The 22,802-nt window shown below is 41.7% G+C and overlaps 2 protein-coding genes across 2 annotated transcripts; both read right to left on the bottom strand.

Annotated features, from left to right (window-relative positions):
• Positions 1-640: 640 nt before the first annotated feature.
• On the bottom strand, positions 641-13,985 carry LOC103713674 (squalene monooxygenase SE1-like). Its single transcript, XM_008800684.3, has 8 exons — positions 13,620-13,985; positions 7,696-7,807; positions 7,320-7,494; positions 2,993-3,161; positions 2,513-2,731; positions 2,071-2,346; positions 1,455-1,733; positions 641-1,051 (listed from the first exon to the last, which is right to left on the bottom strand). Exons 1-8 carry the CDS (start codon positions 13,845-13,847, stop codon positions 947-949), a joined length of 1,563 nt encoding a protein of 520 aa, XP_008798906.2. The 5' UTR covers positions 13,848-13,985; the 3' UTR covers positions 641-946.
• Positions 13,986-20,725: 6,740 nt separating this feature from the next.
• LOC149768482 (uncharacterized) lies at positions 20,726-21,823 on the bottom strand. The gene has a single exon (XM_089924243.1). It carries the CDS (start codon positions 21,821-21,823, stop codon positions 20,726-20,728), a length of 1,098 nt encoding a protein of 365 aa, XP_089780369.1.
• Positions 21,824-22,802: the final 979 nt, after the last annotated feature.

The following is a 22,802-nucleotide window of genomic DNA, read 5'->3' as shown; positions in this document are numbered from 1 at the left end:
AAAAGCAAATAGGCAATAATATCATCTCCCTTATGATCAAGTATTATCCCAATTTTTCGGAGTTGGCTTTCTGAATCCTTATTCATTTATAATCATAATCCTATGGACTTTTCTCAATCATACCTGATAAGCTGGATCCTCATTCGTCAAGTACCCCTATCTATGATCATTTCTGATTTAAGTCCATGTTTCTCTATATATATCCTTCCTTGTAACTTCCATCAAAGTTAATTTAAATATTCCTTTTTTTTTTCTTACAACCTTAAGCACAAATTAAAGTACTCCTTATAAGAGCCTCCTCAAATCTTCCATATACGCACTATCTCAATCGATTTCAGTATGGTTCGCATCTAAACCCTTACCTGATAAGCTATCAGCTATTATTTCATTAGAATTTTTTTCATGGGCATTGTCTGGTACTCCAATTTTCAGTCTAGCACAGTTGTTGAACAATCGGATTTACTCACAACCCTAAAATTATATTAGCAGTTTTCATCTATGGGAACATGCACATCTTGCATTTAAGAAGTATTTGGTTGTCGAAAAGGAAAAAAGATTGAAAATGAAAAACCAAACCTGAAAGAATAATGAGAGAAAATATCAATTTTGAAAAAAAAAATTTCAAATAATATTATGTCAATTTTATGATTTTAAACCCTTGTGAAATTTTATTGCGGAGCTTCTCAAATTACTGCTCAAAAGCATCTAATTTGCTTTCCCAGTGTCACCTTCTCTGTGTCTAATCAGGACCGTGTCATGTAACAACTTGCGGCAAACTGACAACAAGAAGCATGCACACAGTACCAGTTCTAAGCAATATCGGAGTTCAAAGTTTATCGACTCCTACATACATTTAGAAGGACGGAAGGCAATGCCATGTCAACAAAGAGAGATGCTTTTCATAGGAAATAAAATGATCCACCGAGTATGGGTACTTCTTGGCATTTTAGTGAGGAGGAGGAGCTCTGTAATAAGCAGGAACAGTAGCAGGAAAGAACATTTGTCGAAACCCTTCTGCTCTTATAATGGGGAAAATGATAGCAGATGCACCCTGCCAAAGAATCAATTGCATAGAGGATTGTAATTAAATGATCTAATGCTCCATGAAGTAAGACTCTTTCCAATATTGAAATCCATTATCTGCATTAACTAGCAGTGATACTTCTGACAACTTTGTGCAGTAAAATCTCAGATACTGACTCTAACAGCAGCAAATCAAAAGCATTCATGAATAAGTTAATGCTGTTAACATGAAAAAGACATAATAAGGGGCTACTTCATATCAAAAGTTCTGCACTTAAATCGATCAAAATTTTCCAGTTGAAATTCAAAAATTAACATGGCCAAATAAAAATATTCAAGGATGAAATTTTATTCTTTATAACACAGAAATAATAAAAAAGTGATTCATAAGAATGGCATCTGCAGGAAGCTAGCCTGGTGTTATTACTCACCGAAATCAATCGAGCTCCAATCCACAATCGCTCAGGTGAAGGAAATGGCAATAAAAGTCGGCCAACACCATATATGGCAACAGCAAAAAAGTGTGCAACCAAGCTTAATGGGCAAGGTTTGAGGCCAGAAAGTAAAGCAATAGGCCCACTTGAAAACACACCACCAAGACATAGATAGTCAAAACAGGCTTGGCGCATCTCAATCCTTGCTCGATCAGGTGAAGCACTGAAGACCTCATACAAGGCACCTGCCAAAGCGTTTATCGTAGAAGCAACAGGCTGCGAACCATCAAGAAAATAGAAATCAAAATAATGAATCAAACTTTAAGTTGATTGACAACAGAAAGTTGGCAGCCGATGATAAAATGCTTTTAGCAGTACAAGTACAGGTAGGATGAAAGTGGTAGTAGACATTAGGATGGCCCAGTGGTAAAAAGAAACAAGCTTAAATAGGAACTGGCAATGGAAAGTGATTCTGAGCTGAACTCAAGTACTTGGGATGATCGCTAATAGAAGCAACTATCAACAAGATAGAATGGATCCCAGTTATTTATGACATAGAATTTTCAATGCATCTCGCGAGAACTAAGTCTGGGGCATGCATAATATGGCTAACCTTACGCAAAGTGTAGAAGGATTCTAAATACTTGCACAGAGAAGATGCATCCTGCAGATCATGCAAAGGCCTAAGAAGATTGCATAGTACAACAATATCAGACAACGCCACAGTCATTCCTCCACCAGTTAAAGGATGCCGCATATTGAATGCATCTCCCATTAATAGGGCTCCAGGTGTCGGAAAAGGAGAAGCAGGCATGCTCTTATTTGGCATGGTTCGAATGCTTCCTTGATCAACAGCTGATACAAAGGCATCATGCAGCTCACTTGGAACCTGAATTGTCAATTTAGTGTATTCCGTAATTTAGATACTATCAGCCATGAGTATGGCATTGCTTAATAAAGTAGCACTATGGAAAAGTGGCTTTTGGTGGTAGAAACTACTGAATACCTTCAAATATGGAAGTATCAATTCACCATATATATCTAAATCAACATACCTGAGGTGCCACTACAGTTTTCAGATACCTTGCCATTTCCCCATTAGCTACAGAAGGCACCTTCTGCCCGGGCACATCAACCAAACACCGAACCTCGGTACTGCTGATAGGATAGAACAGAATAGGTGAAGGGTCTGCTAAAATAACATGCCCATGGTTTGGATATGGTAGTTGACAGTTCTCCAGGATCAATCCAACAAAACAAGAGGGGATATCAACCTGAAGGAAAATTTTTCATTATACTATATAAAATTGCAGTGCAAATGAAGAAGTCATCTGCTAACACCTAGAAGGCTAGAACTATACACCAAGCAACATCTGATGATTCAGAAGCATTTGACATCAACATGAATAAGTGCATGTGTGATGGTTTACTATGTACTATAAACAAGAAAGACAAAAAAAAAAAGAAGAGAAAATCCATAAATTTGAGAGTGGAAACATACAGTTGACAAACAAGTTGTAATGCATAGGCCTTACTTTGGGAGAGCAAAGAGTGCGGCGCAAATTTGAAAAGCAGCCATCACAAACAATTGTAAGTGGTGCATAAGCTTTTAATTCTGCACCAGCTTTATTCTTGTATGATACACCCTTGATGGTACCATTTTCTTCAAGCAAGGCTGTTACAGTTCCCTGCTCCAATTTAACACTGAAGAGTGGAACATTATATTACTTTAAAGTTGCAAATAGAACTGCATAAAATAAAAAAATATAACCAGAGAATAACTGCCAGAAATGTTTAAGTAGATGGTTGTAAAGAAGCAAAGCATCAAAACCAATCTATAACACAGAGATGGAGAACTAGAGTCTGTTTTGGATGGAAGAAGCTAACAAACTGCAATTTCCAGATTTCCATTTTTTCCTCCCTCTCATAATAGGTCACCCTCTAAAGTATCCTGAGATCTAGATATTATCCTTGTACCTGCAAGGTCACATATCACTTCTACATGAGCTCAGCAGATCCATCAAGTTCATATAACATACATTCCACTAACATTTCATGCTGCACACCTCACTAGTTCTATAACCTTGTATTATTTCATATGATTATCAAAACTCTATCTGATTCCAAAACAAAATACTAAGGAACTTTCTGATTTCACTGTTAGGCATATTGGACCAACCCTGTGATGGGAATTAAGTGGTCTCTACTATTTTATGTATAAAAGGTTTCTTTAATGCTAGTCTAACCTATATATGTGAGTTTCAGCATCTATTCTTAAATTTCACTAGCATGCAATGATCACATAATACTCTAGAAGTAAAAATTTCACTTTATCCATCTTACTAAAAGTTTGCCGAAAACATTCTCATTTCATGGATTATTTTACAGATCCAAGATATAAGAATTACATACAACGATTGGATTTATGTTTTGTTTAGATTAATCAGCCCTTAGCCACCATAAAATCCTCTATTATATGATTCCAACTCAATTTCACTTCTAATCTAAACCACTCATGCAACTTATGTTGGCTCTTGGGCAACACCCTGGGTTATTTAATTGATTTAACCTTCAGACATGAAACAGAAGTTAGATACAAATAAACATGTCTAGAAGCAAATAACTTCATCTTGAGGATTTAATTAACAATTGTTGAAAACTGTTGTCTGGGGGTGGCTTGGTAGGCATGGTGACCATGCACAAAAGCTAGTGAAACAGGAGGATTTCCCAAGCTCAGATAAAGTGTGTGAACTATTTGATCTAGCAAATACTGAGTCAGAAAATCTTCATAAGCCTTCCATACAACATGCAGTATGTATGGAGTTTTTGCTTTTCTGAGAAACAATTCTTAAAAAAAATTATAAATCAAAAGATCAAACAAACTAAACAGGATTACAATGTCAGGGCATGACAAATACAGTGGCCTGAAGATAAGACTCCAATAATCCAACAGTCCTCATGATGGGCACCCAAGTCTAACAGGTTTAATTATTGGACAAAGTACAAATTGGTGACCAACCAAAGGACCAAAAATATTAGGGATCGGCACAGTTTTGGTTATAAATTTGAGACTGGTTAGTTACCGCTAGCTATTCGATTCACTCCACACCCCACTCTGGGCCCCAGCTTGGAAAAATCGAGAGACCGCAGGAGAGCGCCCCCTTCCAGTTCAGAAAAATCAAAAGAGTGCAAGAGAGCAGCCTCCACCCACGAGCACCCCTTACCCAACTGCTTGCAATGTTTCGCCCCTTACCAATGGTAGGTCCCTCCCCCTCCCCCTCCCCCTCCCTCTCCCTCTTGCTCTCTCGCACGTGCTCAGCTTAGGGTTAGGATTTGTCAAGGCAGCCCTTCACCTTCTTCCCTCCCCCCATGTCTCTCCCTCTCTCTTCCTCTCTCCTTTTCTCCCTCTCCTCCTCCCTCTCCCTCTCCTTCTTCCCCTCCCTCTTCGGCTCTTCTTGTGTCGGTACGCCCCAGAATGGTGCAGTATGGACCTGCTCCATGCCGAACTAGTTGCCAGCCTGTGTGCTTTTCGGTACTGATTCAACGAACCTTGCATACACTTCTTACAAGCATAAGTCTAAATTAAGAAGCCATAAGGTCCTCTCCTGAGCAAATTCTAGAACTGTTGGGACCACCAACCAAATAAAGATATCATCTTTCAGCAGATCCATCAAATCATATCAGCCCTAAGTTCTGCAATCTCACAAGATGTCCTTCAGGTTTAATTAGATCCAAGATCTTTTTGTTGACATTTGATCCAACTAAACTAAATTTGATCAAAGACCTCATAACCTTATTTGAATGTGATGGATCTAGTCCAATCAAGAAACTTGCAATCAGTTCCTAATGCATACGTCAAATTAAGCAAGTGATTTCATGATATAACATAATAAAGATCCCTGATCGGGAGGTTTGAAAACAAATCTCTCTCTCTCTCTCTCTCATATAAAGAGGGAAGGGAGAGAGATTCAACATGCTAAGATGTGATATCACATGCCGGTTGCAGCACTCCTCTTTTCACTGCCTAGGATAAAATCGATGGTCAGATGGTTTAAGTTTGGCTACGTAGTTGAGTGTGATGAACCATAGAAAGATTGTTTTCTTTTCCTTTTGTTTTTTGGCTGACATGGGAAGATTGTTTTCTTTTCCTTTTTTTTTTTTGGCTGACATAGGAAGATTGTTTTAAAATCTACCTTCAGATCAGGTCCAGACCTGACACTGATACAAGCAAAAAATTGTTTGACCCAGGCCTCAATAATTAGTGTAGCTTTATTTGGAAAACATAAGAAATTAAGCCAAGGACTAGATTTTGAACCCACAGGCTCTATAATAGAAAGGCACTTAACCACTGGTCTTAAGCTTTGCTTCTGCTTAAAATTAGTTTGTAAAAGACTAAAGAAACTATTTTTGAAATAAAAAGTTTAGAAATTAAAAGTATAAAACTCAAAAATTGCCCATATCTATAACTTTCACCTGTTCATTATTGCATTAACTTTTATATGCCCACTGGAGCATGTGTAAGCAAGCAAGGATTCAATAGCCAACTATTCCAAAAGAGCTACATACTATTAGTATTAATATACCTTAACATTCATCAAAACTTTGACAATTATTACTTTGGATATCTCACAGCAGTTAAATGAAATTATATCTTCATTAATTCTCTATCATATAATGCTTGTGCATGACTAGCTAGCTTCATACTCATCTTAATTTAACACTCACTACCATCTTGCTTAACCAACACTATATACATAGAAAAAGATGGAAAGATGGCCATCATCTACTTAGACCAGTTCATAAAGAAAAGCAAAGAAAAGCCTTAAGGTATCCAAATCAACATCGCTATTACATGAACAGAACATGAAAATGTAAAGATGTTATTGATGGACATTTGGCTTCCTAATAAAAGTGTATTATCAACAGAAACATCCTAACTTCCTAAGCCATATACTTGAGAAAAAGCCACTTTTAGAAATTAAGCCCAATGATGTCACATGATCCTTGCATCCAATTCTGATGCTTCACGACATACACGATCTCGAGAACGAGTGAGCGAGCGAGCAAGAGAGAGGTTATTTGGTATATAATGAAAACTCCAGAGGCACTTTTAGAAATTAAGCCCAATGATATCGCATGATCCTTGGATCCAATTCTGATGCTTCACAACGGACATGACAGCTTAGTAAGTGCATGTCAATTGCTTTCACTCCCCATCATTTTGGTTTCTTCTAGTTCATGCTCTCCCACAAGTTTCATGCTGGATATTAGACTCACATATGTCATTCACAAAGATCCCAGAAAATATTGTTATGATTGTGTGAAAGGAACCTATTCCTTAACTCAAACTCATCATGTATTCTAATTTACAGAGTAAAAGAAACCTAAGATATAAATAAAAGTATAATTTCTCAAAGAAAAAAATGCCCATAGAGAAATAAGACAGGTTAAATCTGTTTATATTCAAAAACATTGAAACTGATATAAAACCAAAACATTAGCAGGACTCTTCCGACCAGACAAAAATCTATAATTGTCAGCAAAGTTCAATGATGAAGTAGAGACAGGATATCGAATCCATTTGAGGGCATCTAATTAGAATATAAGACAAGTTGTGAACTAGGACTGGTTGAAGCATGTAAACACAATTTAAGGTGAGAGTAAATTAAGACAATATGTTCAGGATTTAATAGGGAAGACCCAATGTATTATCTCTTAGTTTGAGCATTGTAAATGAATTAAAGCTGGGATTTTTCTAAGAAACTGATGCATATAACAAGTTAGTGTGAAAGAACCTCAACTGTTCTTATGTAATAACTAAAAAAATAAAAGGTACAGAACAAATGTAGAGAATTCATTTACTTAGGCAAAGATGCAGCTTTCTCCCGCATCCTTTGTATAAACCGTCCATTGTGAAAGCTCCTCCCCGCAACATCTGAATGATAATTTTCCAAGGGATATGGCAGTCTGGTATTTTTTCCATCTTTATAAAGAGCATATCCAAGGACCCGCTGAGCATCAATTTCTTCCACACAGTCTGCAGAGAAAGTAAATTTTAAGATAACACGGACATTTGACTGTAGAGGGTGCATGAACCAAGAAAAGACTGCTAGCATGTAGTGCACCACTAAACAAATCATATCTGAAAAAGGTGCACATCTGTGATGTTAAAAGCAGTGATGATGATTTTTCATTCATTCAAACATCTAAGAGAATGAATCATGTATTCCATTTTTACCCTCCAAGCCTAACTCAATCAATCTGAGGTAACCCCCAGGTTGTAAAAGTTCCCCAACAATGCGGTCGGGCTCTGTCAAATCTCTCTCAATTACATGTACTCGGCGGCCATCCTACAACCAATAAAAAAAAGAATATGAAATTGATCAACTTGTTGACCAACCAATTCCTAGAGTTCAAACCATCTAATCAATTCTAAATTGACAAGTAAAATGAGCTTATGGAACATTCTATGATTCTACAGATGATTATTAGTAACAAAGTAACAAAATAAATATGATATAATTTTCTAGAACAGAAAGTATATATAAAACATGTGTTGTGTGCAATGAATGCGCTAAACATAGAACAAATGGAAAAAGTTAGAAAATTGTGTCATGCAATTTAGAAGGCTAAGCAAGCTTTTACTAAAGCAAGGTTTATTGTACCATGGGAATATGCGGTTAGGTCATATGAAAGATAGGCCCTACATTTATGTTGAAGTGAATTCCTCATATATCTCCTTGATTTCTAATTTCTTCCTTTAAGATCAAGGGATGACTGCCAGTAAAGGTTAGCAAACCGTCCCGAACTGGATGGTTTGGGCCATATCGAGCCAAATTGATCAAGAACCGGAACCGTTCGGGTGGTCTAGACAGTTCGGCGCTTAATAAAATCCCAATGCCCCCCACCCTATGGTCATTCCCATCGAAATGCTTATCTCCGATCGAAACTCCACTTCTTCAGTACATCTCCTGCACCTTAACTGACCTCTTCCACTATCTTTTTTATTTCCAGCTGCAGCCTGCAATTTTCTGGTGGAGGTTCCAAGGTACGACTCTCAATTTCTCCCCCTCTCCCCCTTCTCCCCATCCCTCTTTCTCCCCTTCTTTTCTCCAACCCCCTAGGGTTAGGGTTCCCTCTCCCTCTCTCCCCCTCCCTCCCTCCCCCTCTCTCTCCATCCCTTTCCTTTTCCCCATCCCCCTCTCTCCTCCTATTTTAGTACACTCTAACAAGGCATGGTATGGACCAATACCATATGGTACCAGTAGCCAATTAGTACAGGTCCGATATCGGTTCAGCAAATCATGGCCAATATTGTTCCCTCTCTGCTTACAAATAATAGAACACATTCTAACCAAAATCTCCCTACCTCAGCAAACATCTACGTAATAGCATTTGGCACATGTGATGTACATGAATTTGGAAACTCTATACAGTTTTAATTTCACCAAGCCAAATAAATTTTGGTTTTGGTGGTTTTCTAGTTTATGTGGCTGTAAGGAAAATAAACAAAAATCCAAAAATTTAGAAAGTAAAAAAGGAACATCGAGAACCAAAGCATTGTAATGTATACAATACTGTTTGGGGAGCTTTCTGAACTAATTTCATACTAAGAGTTTCATGCTAAAACAACTAGAACTGAATAATTGGTAAGATTTTAAAAAAAAGAAAATATATATATGTCATTTTAAAGTGCATGATATATCATATTATTCTTTGAGCATCTAACACATGGCAACCAACACAACTAGAATTAACAAAACAAACAGCCAAACTATGGGCAGAAAAAAGTTCCTCTAATTACACTAGATATCAACATCATGATAATTAAAAATCCTACTAAAACTTGCAATCCATATTTGCTCTTGAGATATTTCTGAAAACTCAAAGAATGAAAAATACAAAAGCCATATTTTCAACTATCAATGAAAATGGCCGTATAAGTTAGTTTTGGCTAAAATGTCTGCACTAGTTCAAAGTCAAAACCAAAACTTCTCCATTTTGGATTTTGGGCAAACCTTAGACTTATGGTTTTAGATGCATGATGGTGGATGCCACGTGATTTTAGGTGGAAAAAGAATTTGAAGGATGATTGTGATTGTAGCAACTAGTGGAAGGTCTTAGATAAATTTTGTTGTCATCTTTTTATAGAAATTATGTGGCATGCATAATAGAAATGCTTGGTTTAAGCACAGCACATTGGACATATGGTTGTGATTCTATCACATGCAACACTATTGAGTATTGACCAATTTAAGTGCAGGAATTACCTGGTCAACAATTATGATCCCAACAACCTAATTGAATGTCTAAGATTAGGATTTATTTGCCATTATACTTTTTAAAATTAGGGGAATTGCTTCATCTTGCAATGCTCCTAACTATTTTTATAGGGACGAATGCTTAACGAATAGATATATCCCATTAGACAATGCACTCTTTGGGATCAAAACATGGTTTTGAACTGACCCAAATTGGACAGTTCGGCAAGTACTGAACCGAACGACCCGATCAATTCAGCTATAAAAGTCCCTCACAAGCACTCAATCAATCTGTCTCTTTCCCACTCTTTCCAGCATCTTCGCTCGCTCTCCCTAGCGTCTCCACTCTCTCGCCCGCTCTCTCCACTTGCAAGTCTCACGGTAAGGCTTCCCTCCCCTTTCTCCCTTTCCCTTTCTCCCTCTCCAGGCCACATCTATCATCTCTCTCTACCACCGTCAAAACAATTAGAACCCACTGCTCTCTTCACTCATGAGGATCAGGCGGTGGCTGAGCCTCACCAGCTTCCTTCTAACTCCCTCTCTTCCTCTTTTTTTCACCAAATCCCTTCGCTTTAGCAGTGCAATGGTGGCTCCACCTCCACCTTTCCTTTCCCTCTCTCTCCCTCTCCCTCTCCCTCTCTCTCCCTTCCTTTCCTTCTTCCTCTCCCCCCTCCCCCTCTCCCTCCCTCTCTCTCTCTCCCTCTCTCTCCTTCTCTCTCTCCATGTTTCAGCACGATATGGTACGATACAGACTCATACTATACTGTACCGATAGCTAACCACTATGAGTCACAATACCGGTTCGGCGATTTCTTTGATCAAATCTTATATAGTCCTCTTTTTCGGTTCTTCTCAAGAATATAATCTGAAAAGAATTATAAGATTGTCCATATTGAAAAACAGAGTTTATTCATATATGACTTCAGCCAACTTACATCAAAGGCACTTGAATTTTAGAAAATAACCTTTTCATTGGTCCACAAACCACAACATAGGTGCTCATCAAAAGGAGGTGATCCGATTATCTTAAAAATCAAGCATCAAATTTTAGGAGCTTTGGCCATTAGATTTGGATTTGCAAGCCTTTATTTGCAGAAATTGAGCGCTTTAGTCGTTGTTTTACCTTAATTTTAGTTAGTAGGGAATCTATTTTCATGGACCGTAAAGGTAATCTTAATTTTGATTAGTTTGGTGTGCAAAATTTATTAATTTCAAATTTTTACTGTCTTTTGATGTTATCTATGTGAGTGGACCATAATCAGGTGTTTTGCTACTGATTTCTGTATAAAAACCATTCATTATAGCACCAAAAAATTTTTGGACAAAAAAAGATAAAACCTTTCTTTTCCTTAGTACTAAACTCCAGAACCCTAGTGCTAGTTTGTTGATATCCACATATCACACGAGGGCTTCATTTGTAAAAAATTACTAAATCAACTCTGACATATTGTCCACCAGTGGACCACATTAAAATCTATTACATGCAATAGCAGGACCCCAACTTGTTTAAGATGAAATCAAGTGATCAACTCATCACGTGATCCACTAATGTGGGTATATAACAGCCCTCATATGATAAGCAACATGCCAACTCACCTCCCTTATGGAATAAGAGCTCATAGGAAAAGGAGAATTATGAAAGATATTCAAAATTGCTAGTTGATGCAGACATATCTTGTTAACAAGGAGAATTGTCATGTAACAACCCAAAAGCAAGCCTTATCCATCAATCTGTGGATGGTTATTTGGAATTTTCCTAGCCAGAGGTTCTTATACTAGGCCTCTAAGTCCTCCAAAATCAGAAATGCCCTGAAGCCTTTCTCATTACTCGCATGCATGTCTTATTCATTATCTCTAATTATGCTACACACATCCAAACCTTTTTCAGTAATTAAAGAGCGAAGACAGGAAAAGAAAAGTAAACAAAAAAAGGGGAGAAAGATCATCTAGAGATTTTCTTTTTTTTTAGAGAGAGAGAAAGAGACGGAGGGAGACTCATCTGCACTACAGTTGTCCATGTCCCTATACTTGTGAATGCACCACCCAAGATTTGTACTTAGAACCTCTGGTTGCCAAGAAGAGGGATATGTGCATTGGGGCAAGCCCACTTCATAATATGACTTTTATTTCCAAAATAATAGAGATTTAGCTTTTATGAGCAACTGAACTCGAAATCTTTCTGCCTTTCTCAACTAAGCATGAGGCTCCCTCCTTTTCTAATGAAATGTCAAATTTACGCTAGAAAATGTGGTCTCTCTAGCTCCCACTATCGCACATGGAAGGATGGGAAAATATAGTATTTTGAAACAGATACTGTGACTCCACATGATTGTCCATGCATAGATGTTTAATTTCTCCCAGATAGTGAGGGAAACCCCTAATAACAACTAGCTGTAATAATAAATTGTGGAGACCAAGTAGGTTATATTCAGATGATTTACATAATGAATGAGACGATCACTCTGTTTCTGGACCAGGCTTTAAGCAAGATGCCGCTGGATCACCTGTTGTACAAGAAACATCTTATGTCTTTCACCGTAGGTTTTGGCAACAGATAAACAGGTACAGCTCCTTTTTGAGGTACTTGGCCAGGTTGTCCTCATCATGACAGGTCTACCGTATTACATGTACATGTATTCACCAAAACTGTCATACTACTAAAGTACTGCCAAAACTACCTGAGATATAAATCCTCATTGATGGTGGGAAAAAATCATATCTACCATACCATATCAAATTTTTGGCGAAACTTGAGGCAAGGGAGCCCCTTCCCCATATCAGCAATGCAAGTGTTACATAGACTAAGATCTGGCAAATGCAATGCATGCGACAGAAAGAAGTTGCTTGTGATCACATTTGACAAATTATCTTTATTATTTGTTCAAAATATGATGTGATTCAATACATGAAAGTTTTCTGCTACTGATTCAGATCAATGATGGAGACAAATTATGAGCTGGAAACCAGATCTGAAACTTAGCATAGATCCAAATGCAAAGTTGATTCATCAGCTCTCTATGGAACCTAAAACAGTCTCAGTGTCTGTAGTTTTACATATTATTGGGTTTTAATATATGAAATCAACCCTCATATTGCAAAACCCTTGGTCAACCTTTGTACAGGGAGCATTAGATTCAACTATTGATGCAAAAGCAGAGATCCCATAATTAAAATTAGCTTTTTATTTATTATATGCATTTCAGGATTGTTCAGGGCCTGTAGTCATATCAGTAGTCTAATTTTAACTAGTAGTAGTGTCGGAAAATCTTGATCTGATTATGTAGAACCAAGTTCTTGTTCCAATAAGAGGCATGTATGCTTGTTCCAAGGAAGTTTATCTTATGTCTTATCTTTATGTATGAATCAAGTTCTTATCTTGTAAACAAGAAAAGCAATTCTAACACGCAACAACCATAACATCGTTATTTTTATTACACAAGTTTTAACGCCCAATTGGCCAAACATTCCATCAGCTCCCACACGAGCATGACAGCGTCAAATTTTTATTATGACTATGTTTTTCTTCCATACCAACTCTCCAACGCCACATTTCTCAGGGGTCTCCGCTGACTACCAATGATACAAAGTATGGCACCAGCATAATATGAATAAAAAGAAGCTTATATCAACCTCACCAAATCCATCAACCCAAAAAACATAGATTTCACTTCTTTCTCCAACTTACTGTTATCAAAACAGGAAAATTTTATGCCCGCTGGATCAAAAAGAGGCCAAATCTACGATTGGAAGCACAAGATTAACAAACCACGATCAATAAGAAATCCAGATAGAATCCATCTCTCTCGAACCAAAGATCCCATCCCCAACAATATCACATAACAAACTCAAAATCCCATCAAAAAAAGATAGCAAAGCGAAAGAAAGAAGAGAAAGATCACACCTTCCCGAGCGTGTGCGCGATGGAAGAGCCAGCGACGCCTGCGCCGACGACGATCACGTCGGTTCCGCCATCCCCTACGGCCTGCGGCCTGGATTCCTCGACAGCCTTCGCCAGAGCTCCGGCAATTCTCGTCCTCTTGTTCTTCTCCTTCGCTCTCCTCAATCTGAGGAGAAGAAGCAACCCTAGAAGCGAGGAGATCACCCCTCCGAAGAGATACTCGGCCAGCATCGCCTTCTCGGGAGGAATCCCCCTCCTCTCTCTCTCTCTCTCTCCCTCTCTCTCTCTTTCTCCCGCTCGCTCGCGTTCTATTTTGTGCCTCCGCCTACGTCCTCGTTTCCTTTCATTTAGGGGGCGGCAAATAAAACGGGGGCGGGGTATCCTCCCTTAATTTCCTCCGTTTTGTTTCGCCAGCGGTGCAAAAAGGACGTTTCGGTAGACATTCCAATTCTACCGAAACTGTTATGGTAATCATTTATGGGTTATTATAGTAGTCGTAAAGCTAAAAAATTATTCTATATATTTTATTTTTTATTTTTTTTATGGGTTTTTTTTTACTCGGACATTCCATCCACGTTTAATCGATATCCGCGCGTTTCAAATCTGGGCCACTCCGATAAAATTTTAACTCCGTTCCAACCGTACTACTATCTTGATGGTTATATTTTACTTGGAACGGCAATTTTCTTCCCTTTGTTTGGCCAACGGGGCAGGAAGAATGTTCTAGTAGTCATTCCAACCCTACGAAACTATTATAATGATCATTTATGGGTTATAAATGTCACGCCCCGGACCTGGATCCGTGACACGGCCGTGCTATTGCCGACTACCGCCCACAATAGCACGCAGCCTCATACATGGGTAACAGGGTAATCAAAAGCGGTCAAACTTGCATATATCAAATATGTGCATTACAATAGAGGGTATATATAAGGTACAAAGCTTCTACATAGTTTATATACACAAAAGTATATTCATATCATCCCAAAAATAAAGAAGCCCTGTTGCAAAAGAAAAATGCTTCTAGAAGCTGTCACTGGTGGTGATCTGAAAAAAAACGTAAATGAACAGGCATGAGCTACACGGCTCAGTAAGTAATCCTGCATAATCTTGTCGAATCAACTAAAAATGCTAACCATGCTTATCAGGGTTTGAGAAGTTGACATGTATGCTATGATAAAATATCCATGCTGAGTAAATAAATCAGTATCCTACATTATCAAGGAATCATGCACATGCATATATATGTAAAGAAAATCGTGCTGCCGGCATGCCGTGGTCATACTCTCAGATGCTACTACGAAGTCATTATCGGCCACTGGCGGGGCCCGCTCAGTTCTTAGGCGGGACTGGCTCAGTCATTCTCGGCCACTGGCAAGGCCGGCTCAGTTGCATTCGCTCAGTAGCTCTTAAGAGTCCGTAAACAATATTTCTTGTAGGTAGTACCTTATGGATGCTACGGTGAATTCATTATCGGTCACTGGCAGGGCCTGCTCAGTTATTAGTCGGCCACTGGCGGGGCTGGCTCAGTCATTATCGGCCACTGGCAAGGCCGGCTCAGTTGCATTCAGCCCGTAGCAATATAAACCCATAAGTACCCCTTGCAAGCAGTGCACATAACTAAATGCAATTCATTATCTTATTTCATATGGATATCACAATTATATAGCAATGTAACCCAATTCATCTTGCATGCATAATAAAATCTGCATACGCTCAATACATGCATAATCATGCATTCTATGGCTAAAACATACCACTTATATACATGATGCATAATTCATAACTCAAGATACATAATTCACAATAAAATTGTGACAGGTTAATTACATGCGTGATTCATAGAAGGTTAGGACATGTTACTTACATACATGATCCACAACAAGATTAAAACAAGTTACTTACCGTGATTCGCTTTTTTCCAGGTTTCTCACGTCCTGGTGATAGATCCTGAGTCACCTAAAATCATATCATAACAAGCATGTTATTTCCTTTTTATTTGTTTGGATCCTATCCTAAATTTAGCCCAAGTCTAATGCGTCCATATTGGAGCCTTGATTGGGTTCATATGGGTTAATTGGCCTTCTAATTGGTCAATAAGCTTAATCCCAAGTTTAATTTGCTCAATGTGGCCCATTTGGGCTTGAACCAGGATCAGCCCGAGGTCAATTGGCCTCAATTAGTTGAATTGGGCCTGATTTATATTCAATTGGGTCTGCTTAGGTCCACAACCTTAATTGGGTTCGGAGCAGGCTTAAATTGGTTTCAATTGGGTTCAGTTTTCACCCAATTCGTTGTTTGGGTTCGCCCAAACAGATTGGGCTCGGTTTAATTGGGCTTACTTAACCCAATTGGGCTTTTAGGCCTAACGGTTGCGGGTTTGAATCCGGATTCGACCCGCAACCCGCTATCCATATTTTTTTTTTCTTTTGGGCTTAACGGGTTGCGGGTTCGGATTCGGATCCGACCCGTGAACCCGTTATCAGGGTTTTTCTCCCCCTTCCAGAGGCTTCCGCCTCTTCGTCTCCCTTGCCTCCCTCTCTCCTCCGGCTCTCTTTCTCCCTCTTCTCTCCTTCGTTCTCACCGGAAGTCCTGGGGGTTCCGGCCGATTTCTCAGCCTCCTCCTTTTCCTCCGGCCGAATCCACGGCCTATTCCTCCTTCCGACCTTTCCCTCTCCTTCTCTCTCTGTCTTTCTTCTTTGTTTTCGCCGAACCCTAGCTTCCGGCCCTTCGTCCCCCCCACCGGCACCCACTGTCTCCTCCCCTTCTTCTTCCGCAGGCGGCCGGGGAGTCGAGGCTCCCCCCGATCCACCGACCGAGGCGGGGTTTCCCCCCGGTGCACCGGCGGAAAGGAAGGTCGGTCCTTCCTCTCTCCGAAGTGATGTCGGAGAGGGGAAGGGCTCGGAGATGGGTCGGGATCCGGGCTATACCCGAGAGCCTCCACCCACTCCGTCCACGGCGAAGCATGGCCGGAGGGGATGAAGCCTCAAGGTCCGGTGAGTTCATTCATATATATTTTATTTTATTTTCTTTCTTCTTCCCTTCTTCCTTTTCTTTTCTTTGGTCCTTCCCTCCGGCACCACCACCTCTTGCCGGAGAGGAGGCAGTGGTCCGGCCGGGGCTGGTGACCTTGTGGCCACGCCGGTTGCCGGCTTGGCCTGACTGGCGGCCCGGGGCTGCCCCCCGAGCCCTAGGGTAGCCGCAGCCGAAGCTGCGGTGCCCTGCTCATCTGTAACCGGGCTCGGCCCGGGTGACCGTCGGGCTCGGGCCTGGGCCGCGGCAGTTCTCAGGCCGGCCCGCGGCCTGTGGGTCCGGCCCGGCCCGCCTGTGGCCTTTCTCCCTCCTCGGTGCCGGTTTCCTCCCCTCGGTTTCATTGTTGAAACAGAGGGGAGAACACCCCACAGAGGGGTTTCTCCACTCTTTAATATTTTATTAATAGGGGTTCATACCTGGTTTTGGTCGGTTGCAGTCGGGCAATACCACCCCTTGGTAGTCCCTCCTTCCTCTCCTAGAGCTTCAGGGCTTCTTCCGCCTCTAGCTCCAGGGTTTCGGCTCTCTGGTTTTTGTGTTCTAAGGGGTCAGGGAATAGAGGGTATAGTACTGGGGCTTAAATACTTTTGTTTAAGGGATGAGACCCCCTTCTGAGAGGTCCCATCCTCTCTTCCCCCTTGCTCCGGGGGCTTCCAGCTGCCCCCCTTTGTCTCAGGCCCGCCGGAATCGGCTGCCAGCAAGGGGTGAGGTGGCGGCCCCCAGTTTTGCATGGGTGAGGATCCCTTAGAGAGGTCCCATCTTTCCCTGTTCTTTGGTCCGGGAGCTCCCAGCTGCCCCCCTTATCTCAAGGGCGCGCGGTGGCTCTCCCTCTGCCGGCCAGCTATGGCCCTGTCACTTCCCTTCTCAGCAGGAGGTGGCAACCCTTTCACGGTTGCCCCCTCTCAGTACTGCCCCTACAGTGAAATCGGGCCCCACTCCCCCCGTAACTGGGCCTTAAAATATTGGGCCCAGTTGGTAGTGGGCCTGGACATTACATCCTCCCCCCTTAAAATAAATTTCGCTCTCGAAATTAAACATACCTCAATTTTCGAAGAGTTGGGGGTGACTTTGACGCATCTCCTCATCAAGTTCCCAAGTGGCTTCCCGTTCAGTGTGATTGGTCCACTGGATTTTGACGTAATGTATGGTGCGCCTCCAAAGAATCTGCTCCTTCTTATCGACGATGCGCAGAGGGACTTCCTCATAGGTCATATCTTCATTTATCTGCAGGGGTTCATATTGTATTACATGGCTGGGATCTGGGATGTACCTGCGTAGGAGAGAGACGTGAAAGACGTCATGTACGCCTGATAGCTCCGGAGGTAAGGCCAGCTTGTAGGCGACCCTGCCTACTTTGGCAAGAACCTCGAATGGGCCGATGTAGCGGGGACTCAGCTTACCATGCCGCCCAAATCGAGTAACACCCCTCGACGGAGAAATTTTTAGGAAGACAAAGTTCCCCTCCAAAAATTCCAATTCCCTCCTGCCCTTGTCAGCCCATCGTTTCTATCTATCCTGAGCGACCTGTAATCTCTGCATTATCAGAAGTACTTTATCCCTAGTATTCTGAACCAATTCAGGACCCAGTAATTTTCGCTCTCCAACATCATCCCAATGTAGAGGAGATCGACATTTTCGTCCATATAGAGCTTCATACGGTGCCATTTGGATGCTGGAATGGTAACTGTTGTTGTAGGCAAACTCTACCAGAGGTATGTGGTCGTCCCAGCCTCCACCTAGGTCCATGGTACATGCTCTCAACATGTCTTCTAGAGTTTGGATTGTTCGTTCTGACTGACCGTCGGTCTGGGGGTGATATGCTGTACTAAGCCTCAATTCAGTACCCATAGCCCTCTAAAAGCTTCTCCAGAATCTGGATATGAATCGGGGGTCGCGATCAGATACAATGCTCACTGGCACTCCATGTAGGCGCACAATTTCATTAATATATATTTGGGCCAGCTTGTCCAATGAGGTTCCAACCCTAAAAGGTAGGAAGTGAGCTGACTTTGTGAGGCGGTCAACAATCACCCACATTGCATCATTTCTTTTTACTATTCTTGGGAGTCCTATAACAAAGTCCATAGTTATATGCTCCCATTTCCATTCTGGAATTTCTAGTGGCTCTAGTAATCTTGCCGGCCTCTGGTGTTCTGCTTTTATCAGCTGACAGGTCATGCATCTAGCAACATATTCAGCTATTTCTCATTTCATACCTTTCCACCAGTAATGCTCTCGGAGGTCTCTGTACATCTTGGTACTGCCGGGGTGGATGGAGAAACGAGATTGGTGGGCTTCTCGTAGGATCTCCTTTTTCAATTCAGCATCAGCCGGAACATATAATCGATGACCGAACCTCAGGATACCATCTGGGTGAATCTGGAGTTCGGATCGTAACCCTTTCTCTACTTCATCCTTGAGTTGACCTGTGCGTACATCAGACTGCTGGGCGATCTTTATTCTGTCGATCAGTGTTGGTTGTATCCTCAGAGTGGCCAACAGACTCCTTGTAGTTTGTGCAACTACTTCAACTTGTAGCCTGTCAAGATCCTTTTGAATCTGCGGCTGGGCGGTGAGTAGTGCAGCTAAAGTCACCGCTGACTTTCTACTCAGAGCATCGGCCACCACGTTAGCTTTGCCCGGGTGGTATTTAATACTCAAATCATAGTCCTTCAGAAGTTCCAACCATCTTCTTTGCCGCATATTCAATTCTTTTTGGGTAAATATATATTTTAGGCTCTTATGATCAGTGTATACCTCACAATGTTCCCTATATAGGTAGTGTCTCCATATCTTCAGGGCAAAAACCACTGCAGCCAACTCCAGGTCGTGGGTCGGATAATTCTGCTCATAGGGTTTCAGCTGTCTGGAGGCATAAGCTATTACCTTGCCATTTTGCATTAATACACAACCTAGCCCAGTTTTGCAAGCATCACTATAAATAGTAAATTCTCCATTTGTGGATGGCAGAGTTAAAATTGGAGCAGATACTAACATCTGTTTTAACTCCTGAAAGCTTTTTTCACAACTGCCATCCCAAATAAACTTGGCCCGTTTTTTGGTCAATCGGGTCAAGGGAGTGGCTATCTTGGAGAATCCTTCCACAAACCGTCGGTAATACCCGGCTAGTCCCAAAAAACTTCTAATTTCCTTGACGTTGGTGGGACGAGGCCAATCTACCACTGCTTCGATCTTCTTGGGATCCACCGACACTCCATTCTCGGAGATCACGTGCCTTAGGAATGCCACGCTGCTCAACCAGAACTCGCATTTGCTCAGCTTGGCATATAACTTTTTCTTCTGAAGGGTCTGCAGTACCATTCTCAAATGAATTTCATGCTCTTCCCTGCTCCTTGAATAAATCAGTATATCATCAATGAAGACTATCACGAACTGATCTAAATTCTGCTTGAAGACTCTGTTCATTAAGTCCATAAAAGCAGCTGGAGCATTGGTTAGTCCAAATGGCATAACCAGAAATTCATAATGCCCATACCTGGTTCGAAATGCAGTCTTTGGCACGTCATCAGGCTTGATTTTTAACTGATGGTAACTGGACCGCAAATCTATCTTGGAGAAGACTTGGGCACCTTGCAGCTGGTCAAACAGATCATCGATCCGGGGCAGAGGATATTTGTTCTTTATAGTTATCTTGTTCAGTTCCCGGTAATCGATGCACAGTCGCATGCTCCCATCCTTCTTTTTTACAAATAGTACTGGGGCTCCCCATGGAGACACACTGGGTTGAATAAACTTTTTATCCAAAAGTTCTTGTAATTGCGTCCTTAATTCTCTGAGCTCAGCAGGGGCCATTCGATAAGGAGCCTTGGAAATAGGTTTTGCTCCTGGTGTGAGGTCAATAGTGAATTCGACCTCGCGATCAGGGGGTAGTCCCGGTAATTCCTCAGGAAAAACATCCGGATATTCCCTGACTACCGGAATATCTTCTAGTTTGATCTCCTTTTGGGTATCCACCGCACATGCCAGATAAGCCGTACACCCCTTTTTTAGTGCTTTGGCGGCTCGCAAGGCAGAAATGAAATGCAGTGTTGAATTACATTGAGGGGGTGTATCGTCATTCAGAAAGAAGAACTCTGGTTCCCCTGGCATCCGGAATACCACTTTCTATGGTAACAGTCAATATGGGCGTGGTACTGGGACATCCAGTCCATTCCCAAAATAATGTCGAAATCATGCATGTCAAGCTGTAGAAGATTTGCCTCTAACTCCTTTCCTCCCAACTGAATTATGCAGTTCTTGTATTTAGTGTCGACTATTATTGTTTCTTTGAGGGGTGTGGCAACATGCAATGGTTCTATTTTCTCAGATGTGCAATGCAACTGCTTGGAAAAACTAACCGACACAAAGGAATGTGTAGAACCAGAATCAAACAGAATAGAGGCATCAATCAAATTAACTGGCAGTGTACCTGTCACCACTTGGTCGCTCGCACTGGCGTCCTGGCGAGTCAGCGCGAATACTCGGGGGTTGTTCCTTGGCCTCTGGCCCTCGGGTGCAGGAGGTCTGGGGGCTCTCCTTGGGCAGTCACGTGCTATATGTCCGATCTGCCCGCAGGTAAAACAGGCCCCAATTTTCCTCAGACAGGGCCCACTATGATGCTTGCCGCAGCTAGGGCAATCTCGGTTCTGTCTTTTCTTAATCATAGACCCCTTGATGCCTCTGGGCCTACTGCTCTGTCCTCCTGCTGGCCTGACCTTCATCAGATCATTTCTTTCTATGTCAGGCCTCATCAAGTCGGCCTCAACCTTCAAGACCCGGTCCAGCACGTCTCTGTAGCAGGTGAATAGGTGAGAAGATATCCGGGATCTGATCCTGTACCTCAGCCCCCGCTCAAACCGGCTTGCCTTACTCCTTTCATTGTCCATGAACTGGGGGCAGAACCGGCCCAGTTCGTTGAATTTGCTGGCATACTGTAGGATGGACATCTGCTCGGACTGCGTCAGTGTCAAAAATTCATCTTGTTTCATCTGGCTCACCGAGTTCGGGAAATACTCTGCATAGAACAGCCTCGTGAAATCCCTCCAAGTTATCCTGCTGGCAGGGTATGCTGGTTCCATGGTTGTCCACCAAAATTCGGCGCTTCCTATCAGCTGGGGAATGGCTAATCGGACCTTTGTTTCTTCAGGGAACTGGAGTGCTTGGAACATCTTCTCCATTTCCCGAATCTATGTCTCAGCTACAATCGGGTCCGATCTGCCGTCAAATACTGGTGGGTTCAACCGTCGGAACCTCTCATAATAGGAGTTAGCTGGTTGTATGGCAGCCAGTTGCATCTGCTGTTGCTGCTGGAGTAACTACGCCATCAACTGGTATACCCCAGCTACATCTGCGTTGCCTGCCGCAACGCGTGGCATATCCGGAGAGTCTGAGAGGTAGCCAGGATGTGGGGATGCTGACGGTACCCTCCTATCGTCATCCATATCTTACAGTGGTTACTGCAGCCAAAGTTTAAAGTAAGATCAACATATCTTGATAAGCCATAATATTCTAACTACCCATTAACCCAGATGTTTATAGTTATGATCTTGTTAAACCTAGAGCTCTGATACCACGAGATGTCACGCCCCGGATCCGGATCCGTGACATGGCCGTGCTATTGCCGACTACCATCCACAATAGCACGCAGCCTCATACATAGGTAACAGGGTAGTCAAAAGCGGTCAAACTTGCATATATCAAAATATGTGCATTACAACAGAGGGTATATATAAGGTACAGAGCTTCTACATAGTTTATATACACAAAAGTATATTCATATCATCCCAAAAATAAAGAAGCCCTGTTGCAAAAGAAAAATGCTTCTAGAAGCTGTCACTGGTGGTGATCTGAAAAAAAACGTAAATGAACAGGCATTAGCTACACGGCTCAGTAAGTAATCCTGCATAATCTTGTCGAATCAACTAAAAATGCTAACCATGCTTATCAGGGTTTGAGAAGCTGACATGTATGCTATGATAAAATATCCATGCTGAGTAAATAAATCAGTATCCTACATTATCAAGGAATCATGCACATGCATATATATGTAAAGAAAATCGTGTCGCCGGCATGCCGTGGTCATACTCTCAGATGCTACTGCGAAGTCATTATCGGCCACTGGCGGGGCCCGTTCAGTTATTAGGCGGCCACTGGCGG

The sequence above is a fragment of the Phoenix dactylifera genome, chromosome 1 (assembly GCF_051530095.1).
Source record: "Phoenix dactylifera cultivar Ajwa chromosome 1, Ajwa_hap1_PhDact_Kaust_v1.1, whole genome shotgun sequence".
NCBI classification, from domain to species: Eukaryota; Viridiplantae; Streptophyta; class Magnoliopsida; order Arecales; family Arecaceae; genus Phoenix; species Phoenix dactylifera.
The sequence above is the reverse complement of the archived record's forward strand: the minus strand, read 5'-3'. Positions and strand labels throughout refer to the sequence as shown.